The sequence below is a fragment of the Ixodes scapularis genome, unplaced genomic scaffold, assembly GCF_016920785.2.
Source record: "Ixodes scapularis isolate PalLabHiFi unplaced genomic scaffold, ASM1692078v2 PGA_scaffold9__187_contigs__length_104089568, whole genome shotgun sequence".
NCBI classification, from domain to species: Eukaryota; Metazoa; Arthropoda; class Arachnida; order Ixodida; family Ixodidae; genus Ixodes; species Ixodes scapularis.
In genome coordinates this window covers 58,347,213-58,362,491 of record NW_024609884.1, presented here as the reverse complement: position 1 = coordinate 58,362,491, position 15,279 = coordinate 58,347,213, and the positions used below count along the sequence as shown (strand labels likewise).

At 48.8% G+C, this 15,279-nt stretch overlaps 1 protein-coding gene across 1 annotated transcript; it reads right to left on the bottom strand.

The window, feature by feature from the left end:
• Window positions 1-883: 883 nt before the first annotated feature.
• Window positions 884-15,013, bottom strand: LOC8032444 (astakine). The gene is made up of 4 exons (XM_040222953.1): window positions 14,724-15,013; window positions 10,191-10,248; window positions 5,769-5,850; window positions 884-1,270 (listed from the first exon to the last, which is right to left on the bottom strand). The coding sequence occupies exons 2-4, from the start codon at window positions 10,230-10,232 to the stop codon at window positions 1,038-1,040; spliced, it is 357 nt and encodes a 118-aa protein (XP_040078887.1). The 5' UTR covers window positions 10,233-10,248; window positions 14,724-15,013; the 3' UTR covers window positions 884-1,037.
• Window positions 15,014-15,279: the final 266 nt, after the last annotated feature.

The window sequence follows — 15,279 nt, the reverse complement described above, 5'->3', positions numbered from 1 at the left end:
CTAGCTACGTGCCTGGTCGAAGGAATTCACCTTCACAAGTTGACATAGATTTTTTTTTTTTTAACTGTTTAAAGTGAAGTTTGATTTAGTGCAATGTAATGTAATACATACTTGGCGTACAATCTTCGAAAATAAAATGCCAAGACTACCGCTGCATGTGTGGTGCAATGGATTTTATTTCTCGAGACAAAGAAAGGGAGCCAACAAAGCTATGCAATACATGCCTTGCAGGTAATGTTCATTCTGATTGTCTTAACCACTGACAGTGGTTCCAAGGATATTTGTATCTTGATTCTGCTGTACTGGGTCCAACCATCGCAAATTGATCATACACAACATTCATCTTTGGATATGTATAAAATAAATACGAGCACTTAAATATCACTATTTACAAAACACAGACAAGATAGCATTCAGAGGTACCTGAATATTGCAGGGGTTCAAATGTGCCATTCCCCAAATTGTTCATTTTCTCATACTGCGGTAGTAAAAGAATATGCCTCAACATGGTTCACCTATCACCCATGTTTAGTGGGCCTACTTGATTCCCAACAGATTGTGTATGAAGAAATAGGAAGTTAATGAACTCGACGCGGTTCAGTGGTTGCACTGCGTCCAAATTTAAAGAGTTGAAAAAGTGGCAAAGCATGCAACACTGTGTACAAAAGAACAAAGAATGTGCAGTTAGTTAAGCAACCGGAAAGAATAAACACAAACAGTTGTATCGTCTGTTTGCGTCCCGAATTTGTGTTTATTCTTTCCGGTTGCTTAAGTATTTACCAACACGCTCGTTTTTTTAATGTTTTAATGCAGTTAGTTCCCCTTGTTTGAACGGCACACTACTCGACATCACCATCATCATAAGCTCGGTGACAACTGACAATCGAAGGAAGGATCAACTCGATGCATTTGCATTCTCGCAAATGCATGATTGACGGAAAGCCAAACTCGCAAGCGCCTCGGAGAATTCTTCGCATGCGCCAAAAACCTGGACACCTTTCGACAATCGACAAGTCTTCGGACGAGGAGTGCATCATTTACTGCTGGTAGTCCAGAGCGTTGCCGAAATCGTCCTTGGTGGGTTGGCACCGGGCATCCCAACAGGTCATGCCGGCGTCGCAGGGGCAGAACAGGGTGTATGTGTTGTGACTGGCAAACTCGATTCCATGGGGGTACCACAAGCTGCGGTTCTCGGGTGCGTTGTTCGGGCGGCACGTGTCGCCGATCTGGCCCAGCTTCATGCAGATGGGGATGCTGAAGCGCTGCATGCCTGCAAGCACAACATGGGGCTTGTCAGAGAACAGTCTCCTCACCATGCGCATTTTACTGCCCCAAATGATTGAGCTTGAAGGAATAAAAAGAAAAAAAAGTTTGTAGACGACATGGCAGGCACTTGATTAAAGGTGTGTTGAATATGTTCTGGGGAGTTAAAAATGCAACAAAGAAAATCTGATATATCGCAGGAAAAGACAGCACTATGCAGGGGTATAGTAATTTTTTTTCTTCACTACGCAGGGGAGCTTGGCCGTCGTGGATGAAGGATGCAAAAATACTCAAAAGCCAGGAGGCATCATAATTGAAATAAGAGAACCGACCTGACACAGAAAAAAACAAAAAAAAAAACACAATTTCATTAGACGTTTTGCCTCCCATGCGAGAGGCATCTTCAGTAGTTACAAAGCAAATGCAAGGTTCAACCTTGCATTTGCTTTGCAACCTCAACCCAATGCTATTTATCAGGAATGTTCGTATAAGCTTCGTGGAGAAGGCCGCGGTTTTTTATAACACACGGATGTGCCCCTGCGTTCGAACCACGATTCTAGGAGTTTCCGGGGCCTCCATTTATCCCTCCTTGCCAAGGTCGCCGCGGCCGTAAAGAACAGTGTTCACCCCGCAATAGGTTTTTTTTTTTTTTTTTTTTTTTGCGAGGCAGAACAGCAGGACAAGTTGCTCTTCCTAGATGTCTAGATGTATGTGTATTGAGGACAGGTGAGCCGGGAACCACCTGGTTGAAACGGCTGTGTACCGCAAACCATGTGAAACAATTTTTTGGATATTTTGTCCCATCACAAGACGTCGGTAGTGTGATCGTTTGTACGCAGATCAAATACTGCCATCTAACGAGTTCCGTGGCGCAAATGAGATGACTCGTTTACAGGAAGCATTGAAGAAACGTCACTACTAAAAGCGTTTTGTTGAAGAGGTCAACAACCAAGTGAAAGAATGTGCAACCGAGCGAAATGGAAAGAAATACAAATAGTGTGCATTCCCTATGTCAAAGGGGTCTCCGAATCTCTGAACCGCGCTTTGAGGCCTCTTGGCATTGGAACTGTTTACAAGCCATGCAGAACTATTGGAAATCCCGTTTCCAAACCAAACTCAACCCCGGCGAACGTTCAGAGAGGCGTTATCTACAAGATCCCCTGCAATGACTGCCCGAAGTCCTACATTTGACGATATCGGACAGAAGAGAGAGACCAGACTCAAAGATAGGGTGACCAGACGTCCCGTTTTGGCCGGGACAATCCCGTTTTTGAGGTCCGCTTCAGCCGTCCCGTCTTTTTGTCCCAATCAAGAATCGTGTCCCGTTTTTGCAGGAGTGCATAGTTTCGGCATTGGCGCAAAGCGAGTTGAAGCAAACCGAAACAATGCCTACTCGTTATAAGTATAGTTTACAAAAATAGCCGTAGGTACTTTAACATATTTACCCACAGTAAAATTTGGAAAACTGTTCTTGCCCACAAACACTTTTTCTCTCGCGAAGACGCGTGTGTAGACATACTGAATATAGCACGCATGCAGTATGTTAACGTTTTCAAATAGCAGTTATTGCATTAAATGTTTTCTCCCAATCTCAATCTTTAGTACGCTCCCCCCCCCCCTTCCCCCCCTCCCTGGGCTGGGATGTCCCGTTTTCTACCTTGAGGAATATGGTAACCCTACTCAAAGAACACAAGCGTGACGTCAGGTACGCATCCTACGCGACGCGACTGAAGACAACTTGCGGACCATCTCTTGATTTTGCGCTCGCGACGACCTTTGCGAGGGAGGCCCCAGAAACTTCTAGAATCGTGGTTCGTCGGCAGCTTGGTCGGCAGGGACACGTCCGTGTGTAACAAACACCGCAACTACTCAAGATGCCTCCCCCATAAGAGGCAAAACGCCTGATGAATTTTTTTTTTCTTTTGTGTAAAGTCGGTGTTTTTATTTTAATAATGTGGATGAAGGAGATGCACAATGACGCAGTGAAAGAAAGCCCGGCTGGCTCGGTCGCCACCAAAAGCGTGAAAAAACGTCAACTGAAAAGCGGAGCGCCCTTGTCATCCCCACCGGGGCACCGAGGTGCGCCCCGTCGTCTTCGATCAAGTGCACCGGTGCGCACCGGGCGTCCTCGATCAAAGGAGCGCACCCTCCCGGTGCGGCTTTTCGTTGCCCCAACGCGCACCAAGAAAATGGACGGTGCGCCGGGGTGCAGTCCCATCAGGCATTGCGGCCAGGAGCGGGAATCGAGGAGATGGCGACCTTGCGAAAACGAAGACGCATTGCTGCTGCACTCGATGAAATTCTCAGCTCTTCTGACAGCGAGGACGACGAGCTTCTTACCATCGCCGCGATTACCGCTGATTGCTGCGATGGCAAGCAGCGCCCGAAAGTTATGAACTTCGTGGAAAGCGTTGCGAGGCGTTTCGATTACACCGAGGTACGGCTATTATTTGGTGGTTTTCTTTCTTGAACCAACAGTGATGGACATGTGGAATTGTCACCCGCTTCGTGACCCCATCGCCAATCACGTCCACGATCTTCGTTTGTGTGGGCCGCCAAATCCGCGAGTAAAAAACCGCGTTATGGTACGTTTACACCTGAAAAGAAATCCGCTGCCGCGGGAGCGGATCCGCTGCCGCGGGAGCGGATCCGCTCCCGGCGGCGTCGGCGACGAGCTGGTTGTGTTTACATCTATTTCCTTCGAGCAGTGGCGGCAGCGCCGGCTGCGGCAGCGGTTCCCGTAACGTCTCGTCAAATATGACGAGAAGGCGCGAGAGTTCCCGCCTCGGCTCTCTCTCTCCCGGGCGTTGCTGCTCCCGGAAGAACGCGTACTCGTGACGTAGGCAGCGTCGCGCTGCGCAAGAATGTCACATCCGGTCAGCGAAACGCCTCGTTCGGCGGCAGAAATAGATCCCGGACCTATTCGGCTCGCCGCCGCGTTTTCCGCCCAGCGTTTCGCCCCAGCGGCAAAAGCTGGGCGGATCCGCTGGCGGATCCGCAAGTGTAAACGTACCATTAAGTCCGCACTCCTTTACTCCTACTCCGAAGCTCCCAGTTTCATACTCCGAGCGCAGCAACTAAACTGCGCATGGCATACAGGAGCGCGACACACCGAAACTGTCGACGAGCCACACGACCTCCTTCCGACCTCACGGTTATGACGAACCCGGCATCTCGTGGATACGTGTGGCAGAAGCCGACATTATTTCGAAGATAAATCAATTAGGCCCGTATGGATATGCATGCAGTTCATATAAACCGTTTGTCGACGCAGGAAATAGCTTGGCACGCTCGTTCGATAGCTCAACTCGTTTTCAGGGAAGACGCATGAACAAACCTTTTTCCTCGACGCTGACTGATGTTTCGGCTTTCCAATCGAAGTATCTTTATTCGCTGGGCTAAGCATTGGGAAGTTTTAGTAGACCGTTTCCGCAGCCCTCTAAGCACCCGGATAGCGCTCCGTAACCCGCCACAAGGCCTTGAACTATGCAGACAAAGCTGGCGTCGCGCATGCGCAGCTGCGGCGCTTACTTTACGGATACCGTAGCGGAGGAGAAAAACGATCTACTACAACTCCCTATTATAAGGGGCGGCGGTCCGGCTTTGGTTTTCGCCGTCCCGCAACGCCGTCCGCAACTCACTACGATACCCGAAACTCTACAGCCTTGGGTTTCAAATCAAATCGTTTTTACCTGCTGGATTAAGCACTAATCAATTGAAAAGGAGCAGCGGTCCGGCTACGCCTTTCTTCTCGACAGTCTCAACAACAGTGCAGCCATCTTGTTTGTTTACAAGGCGCCACGGAGCGCGAAGAAGTCACTCGCGCTCCGAGAAAGAATCGGTGCACGGAGAGCGCGCTCGAGTGTCAGGATTTCCGGCGGCACTCCTGTTTAGTGAAAAGAGCGCTTTTGCACTGTCCTGGTTTTAGGGTGATTCCGGTGCGCGTTGATCGAATATGCTAAAGCCCCGTTCACACTCTTGCGACCGAGTACGACCGAGAGAGACCGGACCGGTTTTTAAGCCTCTCGCGATCTCTTAGACCAGCTCCGCGCTGCAGTGCATCCGGTCCTAAGAAGTCGCAAGAGGCTTAAAAACCGGTCTGGTCTCTCTCAGTCGTACTCGGTTGCAAGAGTGTGAACGCGCCTTAATAGTTGTACGCAGATAGAACACAAAGTACCAAAAATTATTCCTGAAAAAAAAAAAAAAAGAAGCTTGGTGGAGGATTGCTTTTTTCCTTTTCTTAACTTTTTTTGTTTCTTTTATTATTTAGACGACCATTTACAGACGGAACTTTAAAGCGTGCCTTAGTCACACGTATTTTGTTGAGGCGAAAGTTTTATCTTTGTCCCACTGGCTTTGGGGTTAAGTCAACTCGCCGCGAGTGATGCGGCCAAGATTATCAGGTGCGGCAATCTTCGATGTCGCAAGATCTAACCTAGAAGTGTCAAGGAAGGCAAGCGCGATAGACATAGCCCCCGATCCAAAAATCGAAATCCAGCACGTACCTAAGACGCAGCACTCCCCGGGCTGGCAGTCCTCGGGTCCACTGCAGGCCTTCTCGAAGCCCTGTGGTTTCTGCGAGCTGGCCTGTGTGTACCACGAGAAGACAGGTTTGAGCTGCTAACACATTTCACAACCGTAAAAAGAAAAAGAAAAGTGTAATGATTGCTTTTTTTTATTATTATTATTTGCAAGATGGGGAATAGCCGCCTCGGTGGCTCCAAGGCGAGAGCGCTGGCCTACGGATCCCCATGTGGCGGGGTCGAATCCCGGCCGAGGTGCCCGCAGTATGACGGAGGCTTATTGCGGAGAAGGCGCCGTGTAACCGAGCTTTCGGTTGCACGTCAAAAGATCCCCAGGTGGTCCAAATTAATCCTCAGTCCTCCGCTGGGGCGTGCCAGATGCCCGTCGTAGGTTTGGCACGTAAAAAAACCCCAAATTTGATTTTATTTGCAAGATGGAACGAAGATTTAGACTCATCGGTACAGGCATTCCAACTGATCTGAAAGCGAGGTTAGGGCCAGTTTGGATCTATATGAGCTAAGTATTTTACGCTAGAAAAGGTGTTTTACGCGAGTAAATATGCAACTTGTATTTATTAATATTTAGGTCACCCCGGGTGGCGTGCGAGGCTGAGTAGAAAGATAATGCGGAGCGCGAGTTCGTCTGCTTCTTTTGCGAGGTTGTGGTGACGTCAGAACGCCGCGCTCTGATTGGCTCTGATAAAAGGAATCGGAACCAATCAGAGCTCGGCGTTCTGACGTCGCCACAACCCCTGCAAAAGAAGCAGACGAACTGGCGCTCCGCATAGAACCCGTACGCACGTTCGCCTGGGAGCCCGCCGCCCGGGATACAAGCTCAAAAATAACAAACACCGAGCTCAATGGGGGTCGACTTCACTATGGGTATGGCTACTGCTGCTGCAGCGAGACCAATCGGCGCTTTTCTGCAGAATCAGCACTGCTATGGGACCCCGAGGAAAGTGCAGATCATTTCGACTTCTGATACTAAAAAAAGAAGAAAAAAAAAATAATTTCACAACTTTGTTTGTGGGCAACGCACCGTGCACGAGTAAGTATTCCTGTAATTCTGAAAGATTGCACAATGCGAAACAGCCTCATGGTCCCAACCCCAATTAGCGACTTTTTTTTTTTTTTTTTTTTTTGGAAACTAAAAAGATTTTTGCAATGGCTTAAAAAAATCACTTTGCCGTTTAATTTGTTTAGCGCTTTTCAAATACACCGAGCGATCATTCCAGCCAAGTTCCGGGAATTTTACGCTTTGTTTTTGTCAATGATAGCGTGCACTTCTTTTTTGTTTCTTTACTCGGCTGTTGTCATCCAAATTGACAGCTCTACAAAAAAAAAAAAAAAAAGGTCAAGTTTTTTTGTTTTTTTTTGTAAATGGAAATGTTCGTGGCGTACAAAGAGCGCATTCCAGCCGCACTCTCCCACCGACGCAAATAAGCTTGTTTCTAAAACGTCTTCAGCACCAGACCGGTTTCCTGTTACAAAAATAAAACAGCAAAAAAAAAAAAAAAATGCTCCAGGAAGAAAGCTACACGCGCCAGGCGCACAAAATCAATTTTGTTGCGTCAAACTCTTGTCTCCGTTGTCTCCGCGCACCAAACATGCGAGTCCAACCACGCGAGTGCAGGAACTTTCCTGTCCGTCCCCAAGAGATATCGAAGACCGCTCTCGCTTACGTCATTTATTTTATTAATTGTTTTTTTTCAAGATTGATAGAAAAACTACGCACGCGGGCGGAACACGAAGCAACGCGCTCGCGTGGTTAAAGAAAAGAAAAAAAAAGAAAAGGTATTGCGAGACCGTAAATATTCTAGATTTTCGTACCCGTACCCTCGGTGCGTATCAGCACCGAACACCGAAGATGTCGCACTCCCGAGCGGAGCACCCGCCGACGCCGGCAGTTTTTACAGACCGGACCGCCCACGCGAAGCGACCTTCCCACGTGCTTCGCGGGGAAGGCTTCATCCCGGGCTCTTCTCGAAGCCACTGATAGCGGGCGTGCTCGAAGGATCGGGTAACGTTCATTGCGCGGTCGTGGCCTTGAAGACAGCGTGTCGATCATATCGGTCGCTTAAAGGCCGACGTAAAACCTCGCTCCCCTGCAGGGAAGATAATCCTGTTAGCGTCTTCCTCCTAAGACTGTGAGGGAAGTCGTGTTGGGGTTTGGTCGTGGCAAGTTCAAAGGTTGAGAGAATATGGGAAATAAGGAAGCGAGAAAAAGTGAAAAGAGCGAAGCGTACGTCGGCCTTTAAATGCATCTGACATCCGACACTCTTCCGATAAATTCGTCCGGACACTTTTCTAGCGCTTGCAGTTTTGTTCAATCCGTTTATATATATATATATATATATATATATATATATATATATATATATATATATTGTCCTATTCTCCTTTATTCACACTGGCTGTGTTCAGCTGCGTTTGCGAAACGGTTGCGGATGCGGTTTACGAGAGACCTCGTTCAGACACACGGAGACGCGATTGGCGGTTTCTCGGCGATCACGCGTGATCTTTTGAGACTTCCATCTGGCAACCTCGTTTTACAATCCAAAATCCAGTTTAATCCACCGTTTAAAGTCAAAATTTAGCTAATTTAATACTGAAGTTTTTTCGTTTTTTTTTTTTTTTTTTTTTTTAGTATGTTTGCACGCATTACGATTTTATGCAGCGAAAAAGGAGACATCGATACGTAAAAGCCGCCTGCGATTTCCCTCGACTTCGCATACAAGGGGAATGCCCAGCTAGGCGCGTCTTGGTGACTCTAGAGCAGGGGTCTCCAACACGTGGCCCGCCGGCAAATGTCGAGCGGTAGAAATGGCATGCGCCGCAGTGATCTCATCGCGCCGATTCCTTTGCGCTCGAAAAGTTGCTTCGCTCTTTTAACGTATTCACGCAATATCTATCTGTGTTCACTTGCCGCCCCCCCCCCCCCCCCTTTTTTTTTTTTTTTGCCTCTTCAGCTTTTGTAAGGTGGAACGATTTCGCTAGGCTGGAAGCGCGAGCTCTTCGTTGAAGAATGCATCTCGATTGCGCTGACTCGATCCAGGAGCAACTTCCAGAGATAAAACTAAAAGCTCTGGATCCTCGTCTTTAAAAAAAAAAAAAAAAAAAATATATATATATATAGAGAGCCATCAAAAGACAAGTAGTTGTTCAGACTGTTGTTATAAAAATCGCCAGGAAAGCAAGAACTGTCAAATTAACCGATTTTTTACATTTCTTTTTAGGAACGTGTTGAGTTTAGGTAATTTCTGAGTGAATTGAGTAACGGGAACGGCAGTGTACTTGTTCTCTTAAAAATGCCAGCACGTTGGCATGTCGGTGTCATTTGAATTCTTGGTATCGCAATAGGTCAGGGCCCAACGTAGTCGTATGCACGAATCAGATCTAAAGATGTCACCGACAAAACTGAGTTTACAAAAAGCATAAAGCATGAGTTCTCTTCGCTTCAAAATTTTCGCGATTCACGAAAGCGGTTGGGAGAAATCGGTCTCGAAGCGGTTGGCACAAACGCGCTCGTACCGCTCGATTGCCGCTTTGCGGTTGAGAATGCGCAGACTTGAAGCGCCCGTGCTGGTGTTTTGTGTTTTGTGTGTGTCTCTCCCTGTTGTGTCCCCGTACTTTTGCGCGGTTACTTCCCTCAATGAATCTCTTGTAGACCCTTCGTCTCAACAAGTCAAGAATGACCAAAGGATGCCTCTCGGCACAGGTGTACGGAAAGGCATTCGAAAATCGAAATATGGGAGTTTCGTCATATATATATATATATATAGTATTGCCGCTCGAAAATCCCAAATATGATATCGTCAAGACCATATTCGCGATTTCCGTACCACAAATGTTTTTTTTTTTTCTGGAAAAACAGTTTTTTTTTTTTTTTTTTAGATTCGATTTTTTGAACGATTTTTTTTTCTTTTTCGCTCGGTGATGTGCGTGAAAAACAAACCGAACCTTCCAAGAGAATAAACGACTAGGTTCAACTCAAGGTGCGCGGTCTACGAAGCTCATATGGCGAGGTTGGCCTATTTCGCTTAGGGAGTCGCATCGTCCACTTTCCAAAGCTTGTAGTCAAAAGGCTCGAGGTACACCTAAGCACTTCTTATGAGTTGTGAATGCGAAAGCATGCATGTCGTTCTTAGCGCCGCGGCCGTTTCTGCTCCGGCCCTGGCACGCAGCGCCATGCATGGGGTGGTGCCAATTGAAACTGACGGGCGTCGGCTTCATATCATTGCCGTTTTTACGTGGATGTTTGCGTGGTTTCAAAGCGGGGATGCCTGAGATCCCGGCTTCGGGAATTTAGCTGCCGTTTGGCGCGGCTGATGACGTCGGCTCGCTCCATGGGACAGTTAATGCTTTCGCATTAATAAAGTGACGCCAAAGCGACCGATATCTCACCATGGCGCACAGCAGCAGGATAGCTCCAACCGAGAACAACATTTTCAGACTTGGGTATCTGGAATGAGACAAAACGAAAACATATAATGAACATACAAAACAAACAAACAAAGAAAGGATATTTCTGACAACACTAAGGAATAGGGGGTGTATCGGGGTACACTCGTTGCCCCATATGTCACGCCCCCAAACAACGATTCGACGTTCAACACCCAGACGACGAACCGACGACACCCACTTTCACGAGCGGCTTGATACTCGACCGATACAACTCATTCAAATAGCTAATGTACTTATTAAAGGCTACAATCAGATAATGAAGGTTTTTTTTTGGTCCTGCTGCAATACCTCAGTGTTTTTTTTTCTTATTCTAGTTTTTGATACGCACATTAGCTATTTAGTACGTTATATCCAACAGCTATCAAGCCGCTCGTAAAAGTTGGTATCGCCAGCTTAAAGTCAGTACACTGAACGTCCAAATGTAGCTTTGGGGGTGTTACATATGGGACAAGGGGTGAACCCCTATACACCCCTATTTCTCAAAGTGAAGATATTTGAAACGTGTATCAACGGGATGGTTCCGAAACCAGCTTCAAACGTTCTTTTTGTGGCGTAATCATAAAATAAAGAGTGAGAGAGAAAGAGAGGCAAAAGATTTTAAAAAGAAAGAAACAAAGTATACATCACGCGTGAGACTCATTCCTCCACTTTCTCTTTCATTGAGAATTGGCGCTTACAGGCAGGGAAGTGTATAACCGCCGGGGAATTCGCCGCAGCCGAGGGTGCCTTATCTTTCCGCAATCCTCCATTGTGTTCCCGTATAAAAAGCGGACTATCGTGCCTTGCATTAGCCCGATTCTCTCCCTGCTCGGCGGAGAGCAATGCGGAACGACTCCGGTCTCGTGCACACTCAGTTCAGCGGCAAGAGATGCGCCTCGCTCATCTCTCATCGGATCCACATTCACGGCGAATATTTTTGTACCAATACGTGCAAACATTCGTCGCGAGCGAACACCCCCTCCCCCCATTTTTTTTTTTTTTCTTTTTCGAGCGCGGGGATTGTATTTGATATAGCGGAGGCTTTTTCAGCGTTGGGTCGTTTGGAGCGGCAAACTAGGGTGCCTTCATGTGCGCTTTGCTTAGGGTGATGACATCTTGCCATTTTGTTCCGAACGCTTACTTTTATTTTGCTTCTGAAGCGCGTGAAAGAGCGTGTCCCTGCGCTGACTGTGCTACGGCGACATTTTGTTCTCGACGATTTCTTTGTATTTTCCCTGTGAGCGCTTGCCGTCGTCATCGGGTACTACAAAAGATGGCATCCGCTTAAACAGAAGGACGTTGAGGCACCCTACGACAGTCAACTCTCCGAGCCTTCAAGATAAACTCGCCGTTACGACCCGGACGTGGCGACTCAGTTACACAACGCGCTGGCGGATCGCCTAACCAGACCGCCAATCTAGATTAGTTCCCAGAATCTAAGGCTCAGCTGACAGCTCCAAAATACATTAAAGGGCCCCAGAATACGTTATTCGTGGACCGCCTGCTCTCGACAGTGATGCGGTTTCAAACGAAGCCTGGAAACAGCTTTTCCTTTCCGAAATCGGGCGCGTCCGTCGACCATTTCACTTTTTCTGGCGCGAGAGTGCAAATGATAACACAAAAAAATATTTCTCTACCTTTTTCTTTTTCTGCAACGGGAGAGCAGGTACGCGCGTAAAAAGAAAATAACGAAAAACAAATAACGAAAATAAAACGGCGCATGCATTATACATGATGCATACCGGAGACCGATGGCACAAGCTAAAAAGACGGGCAGCCACAATAAATTTTGTACAAGTAATTAAACATAACGATTGCTAAAAAAAAAGACGAGTTCATAACAGACCAAAACCAACCAAACTAAGTGCCGCGAGTTACAGCCTGTACCAGACTCCGAACCAGGACTAATGACCGTGATCGGCTACGTGGTCGCAAAGGCCGAGCCCTTCTGCCTCCCCCGCAGGACTCCACACACATGCACACGAGCACCAAGATGCGGAGGGCGGCCTCCAGAGTCCTTGAGCCTCTGACGGCCGCTGCGCGGATTTCGACAAACGGAGCGGCGCGCCGTAAACAATCGGATGACAGGGACGTTGCCTCAAAGAGAAAGGCTTCCAGGGCCACCCACACCCGCAGGCTGCCCCCGACCGCACGGCACAGGAAGAGGAGTCCGGGAGTCAAGGTCGGAGCGACAAGGCCGGGCAGCCCTCAAGGCCGACGACCTCGACGGACAGGCAGCCCACGTCTCGACAGGCGGTCCGGGTGGCCGAAGGCGCCTTCTCCGCGAAGACTCCTTCCCGAGAAGACGGGTGCCTCCCGAGAGGTCGAACACCCCGGAGCGTCAAAGGGATGCCTCCACCCTTTGCCAGGGCGCTCCCTTCTGCGCGGAGAACGCCGGCCCAAGATGGATGGGGCGAAGGTGGAAGGTGCCGGTGTTGGGTCTCTAGAAAGCTCTCCAACAAAAAACCAGTCTCGGTGTCGGCCACTTTCGATTTTGATAGCAGCGTTCGAGACTGGCGCGCCTTCCATGCCGCCTTCTTTCCGGCCTCTCGTTGCTCAATGAGGATCAATGCCACGCGGGAAATGTCGCCGACGGGGGCCACTTTCGGACTTTCACGAGACACGCGACGGCGCGTGGTCACCCCAGGCAAGACTACGCGTACCTCGCTATCCAGGATGTGCGGCCTTCCAAATAAAGAGGCATTCTTGCTCGTAATTGCCTTGGCCTTGCGCGTCTCGCGGCCATTGTTGCGCGCAATGGCTGCTCGCCTGCCTTCACTAATGACCACCCACTTCCACCAGTCATGAGCACCTGAACTTGAGCACACGGGACTCGAGATTGCCGCTCTGGTCGCGCTCTCGGCGTTCTTCGGTACGTCTCGAGAACGGCCACCTTCGGGCTGTGTTCACATGCCAGTCACTCGAAGCGTTTTGAGAACCAAGTGGATGTTAGACAAAGACACACTATCGGATGTAAAATAAACCAACCGACTGTGGAGTCCGCTGCCGCCAAGCGGCCGTTCAGACAGGTTCGCTTTGACGTTTCGTCGCATTCTTTGCTTGCCATAAAAACCCAGCGAGCCGGGCGATTAGTCACATCTCGCAGACTGATTAGCGGCGATGATCTTTCCAAGGGTACACGCTGGTACTCGTTACTTGAAAGAGGTCATGTCTAGTAGCTCTTTCCGGTGGAATCTTGGAGCCTGACGTGGTTTCTCTGGGACAACATTTCATGTGTCTGCCTGAGCCATGTTAACAGTTGCTTCGAACCGTTCTGTTTATAGCGTACCGAATATATTGCACCCAATTACTAAACATGCGCTGCAAGAAAAAAAAAAAAAGGAATGGTGGAATTTGATGCTTTGTGTACTGAATGCCATCCCTGGGGGCTTATGGCACCCCCGGGGTTTTCATTTTTCTGCACAGCCTTGTTCGCCACTCAGGATGAAATGATTTGCAAATATTAATAATAATAATAATAATAATAATAATAATAATAATAATAATAATAATAATAATTCTTATTATTCTTATTCTTATTATTATTATTATTATAGGGATTTCTAGCCTTGCTGTACAGATTAGACAGCTCTTATAAGAACCACCACGGGGGGGGGGAGTGAGTGAGTGAGAAGGAACGAACTTTTTAAAGTGCCGCATGGCAGGCCGTATCAGAGAACACGAAGGGGCTCTGACTCGGCTATGACGAGAGTGAGAGCAGTGAACTTAAGGCGGAACTGCGTACTCCCCACCATACGTTTGGCATCGAGCCGATACTGCATCAAGTTCCATATTTATCGGTGCCCCGGTTCGACGCTCGGTTATCGCAGGCGTTGTTTCTCTACTCCTTGCTCTGGGAATAGAAAACGAGACAGCGCATCTTGGCTGAAACATTTGGTCGCCGATATAATTTGTCAACGACCTTTTCGAATAAAGAAAGTCAAAAGTACATAAACGGCTAAGGTTCCTCAATATTAGTGGCATAAAGCTTTCCGTCTGAACCGAACGTCGTGAGCAGAATGTTCAGCATAAGGATGATGAGAGCGGTACGCGAGAAAACATAATGCATTTAGAGGCACGTGCCTCGTGGGAAAGTAAATAGAATACGAAATATCTAGAGGAATCTTCTCTTCTGGGAGGCCCGGGTATAGTGCACTTGCGATAACGCCATGCCAAAAAGCCTTCCTGGCAGGCCGTGGCGGCACCGCACAAACATGCGTGCATTCCTGGAAAGGTCAAAGCAAGATCCCGGAACTTCGGGTACACTTGAAGACGAGCAGCAGCCGCGCGGTTCTCTCGCTCATCCTGTCCACAATCCCTGGAAGGCCCTCGGGCTGCTTCCAAAGCGCGCAGACAGTGAGCGTTTATACAAACAGGCGATCACGGGCCTACGCTAAGCGAACAACCGCTACACGAATCCGCAACAACCTGATATTCAAACAACCGGGGGTCACGAAGTCACGGTCCCCCAGAAAAGGACGGCTCAAGACTCACCTCTCGAATCTCTGAAGAAGTGGCGCAAGGACGTCGCGGTTCGATGGGCAGAGAATGGGTCGTGGGGGTCTTGGGGTTTCGACTCGGGTTCGGTGGAGAGCTCTGGAGTCCTGGCGTGGAGCACGAGGAAGATGAGTGTCGGTCTGCGCGTATCGCTCGGAAGTTGAACAGAGCCGGCGGTGCTACTAACGCTACGCTGCCTCGAGCTTTTATGCGGGAGAGAGTAGCGGTGGTAGCGGCTCGGCGACGGCGCTGCCGGCGCTGCCGTCGGAGTTGCACGCGGCGCGTCTGCTTGGGGAGGGGCGGGGGAGGCGCGCGTTGCTGGACACGTGCTCGGAAGCGTGGCTACGCCGCGTGCCGCCCATATTTCTGTTCAGAAACCTAGTCACGTGATTGGAAACTGCTTGCCCAAGCCGGACCCACTGTCGCGGCGTCAACGTCACGATGGAACCGCTCCTTATGGGGGCTTGTTTTCCTCTTGCTGTCGGGGACGACAGGACGGTCACTTCCACCGTCTTTCCGACCGGGGCACGTTGAGAAATTTCTCAAGTTGTCA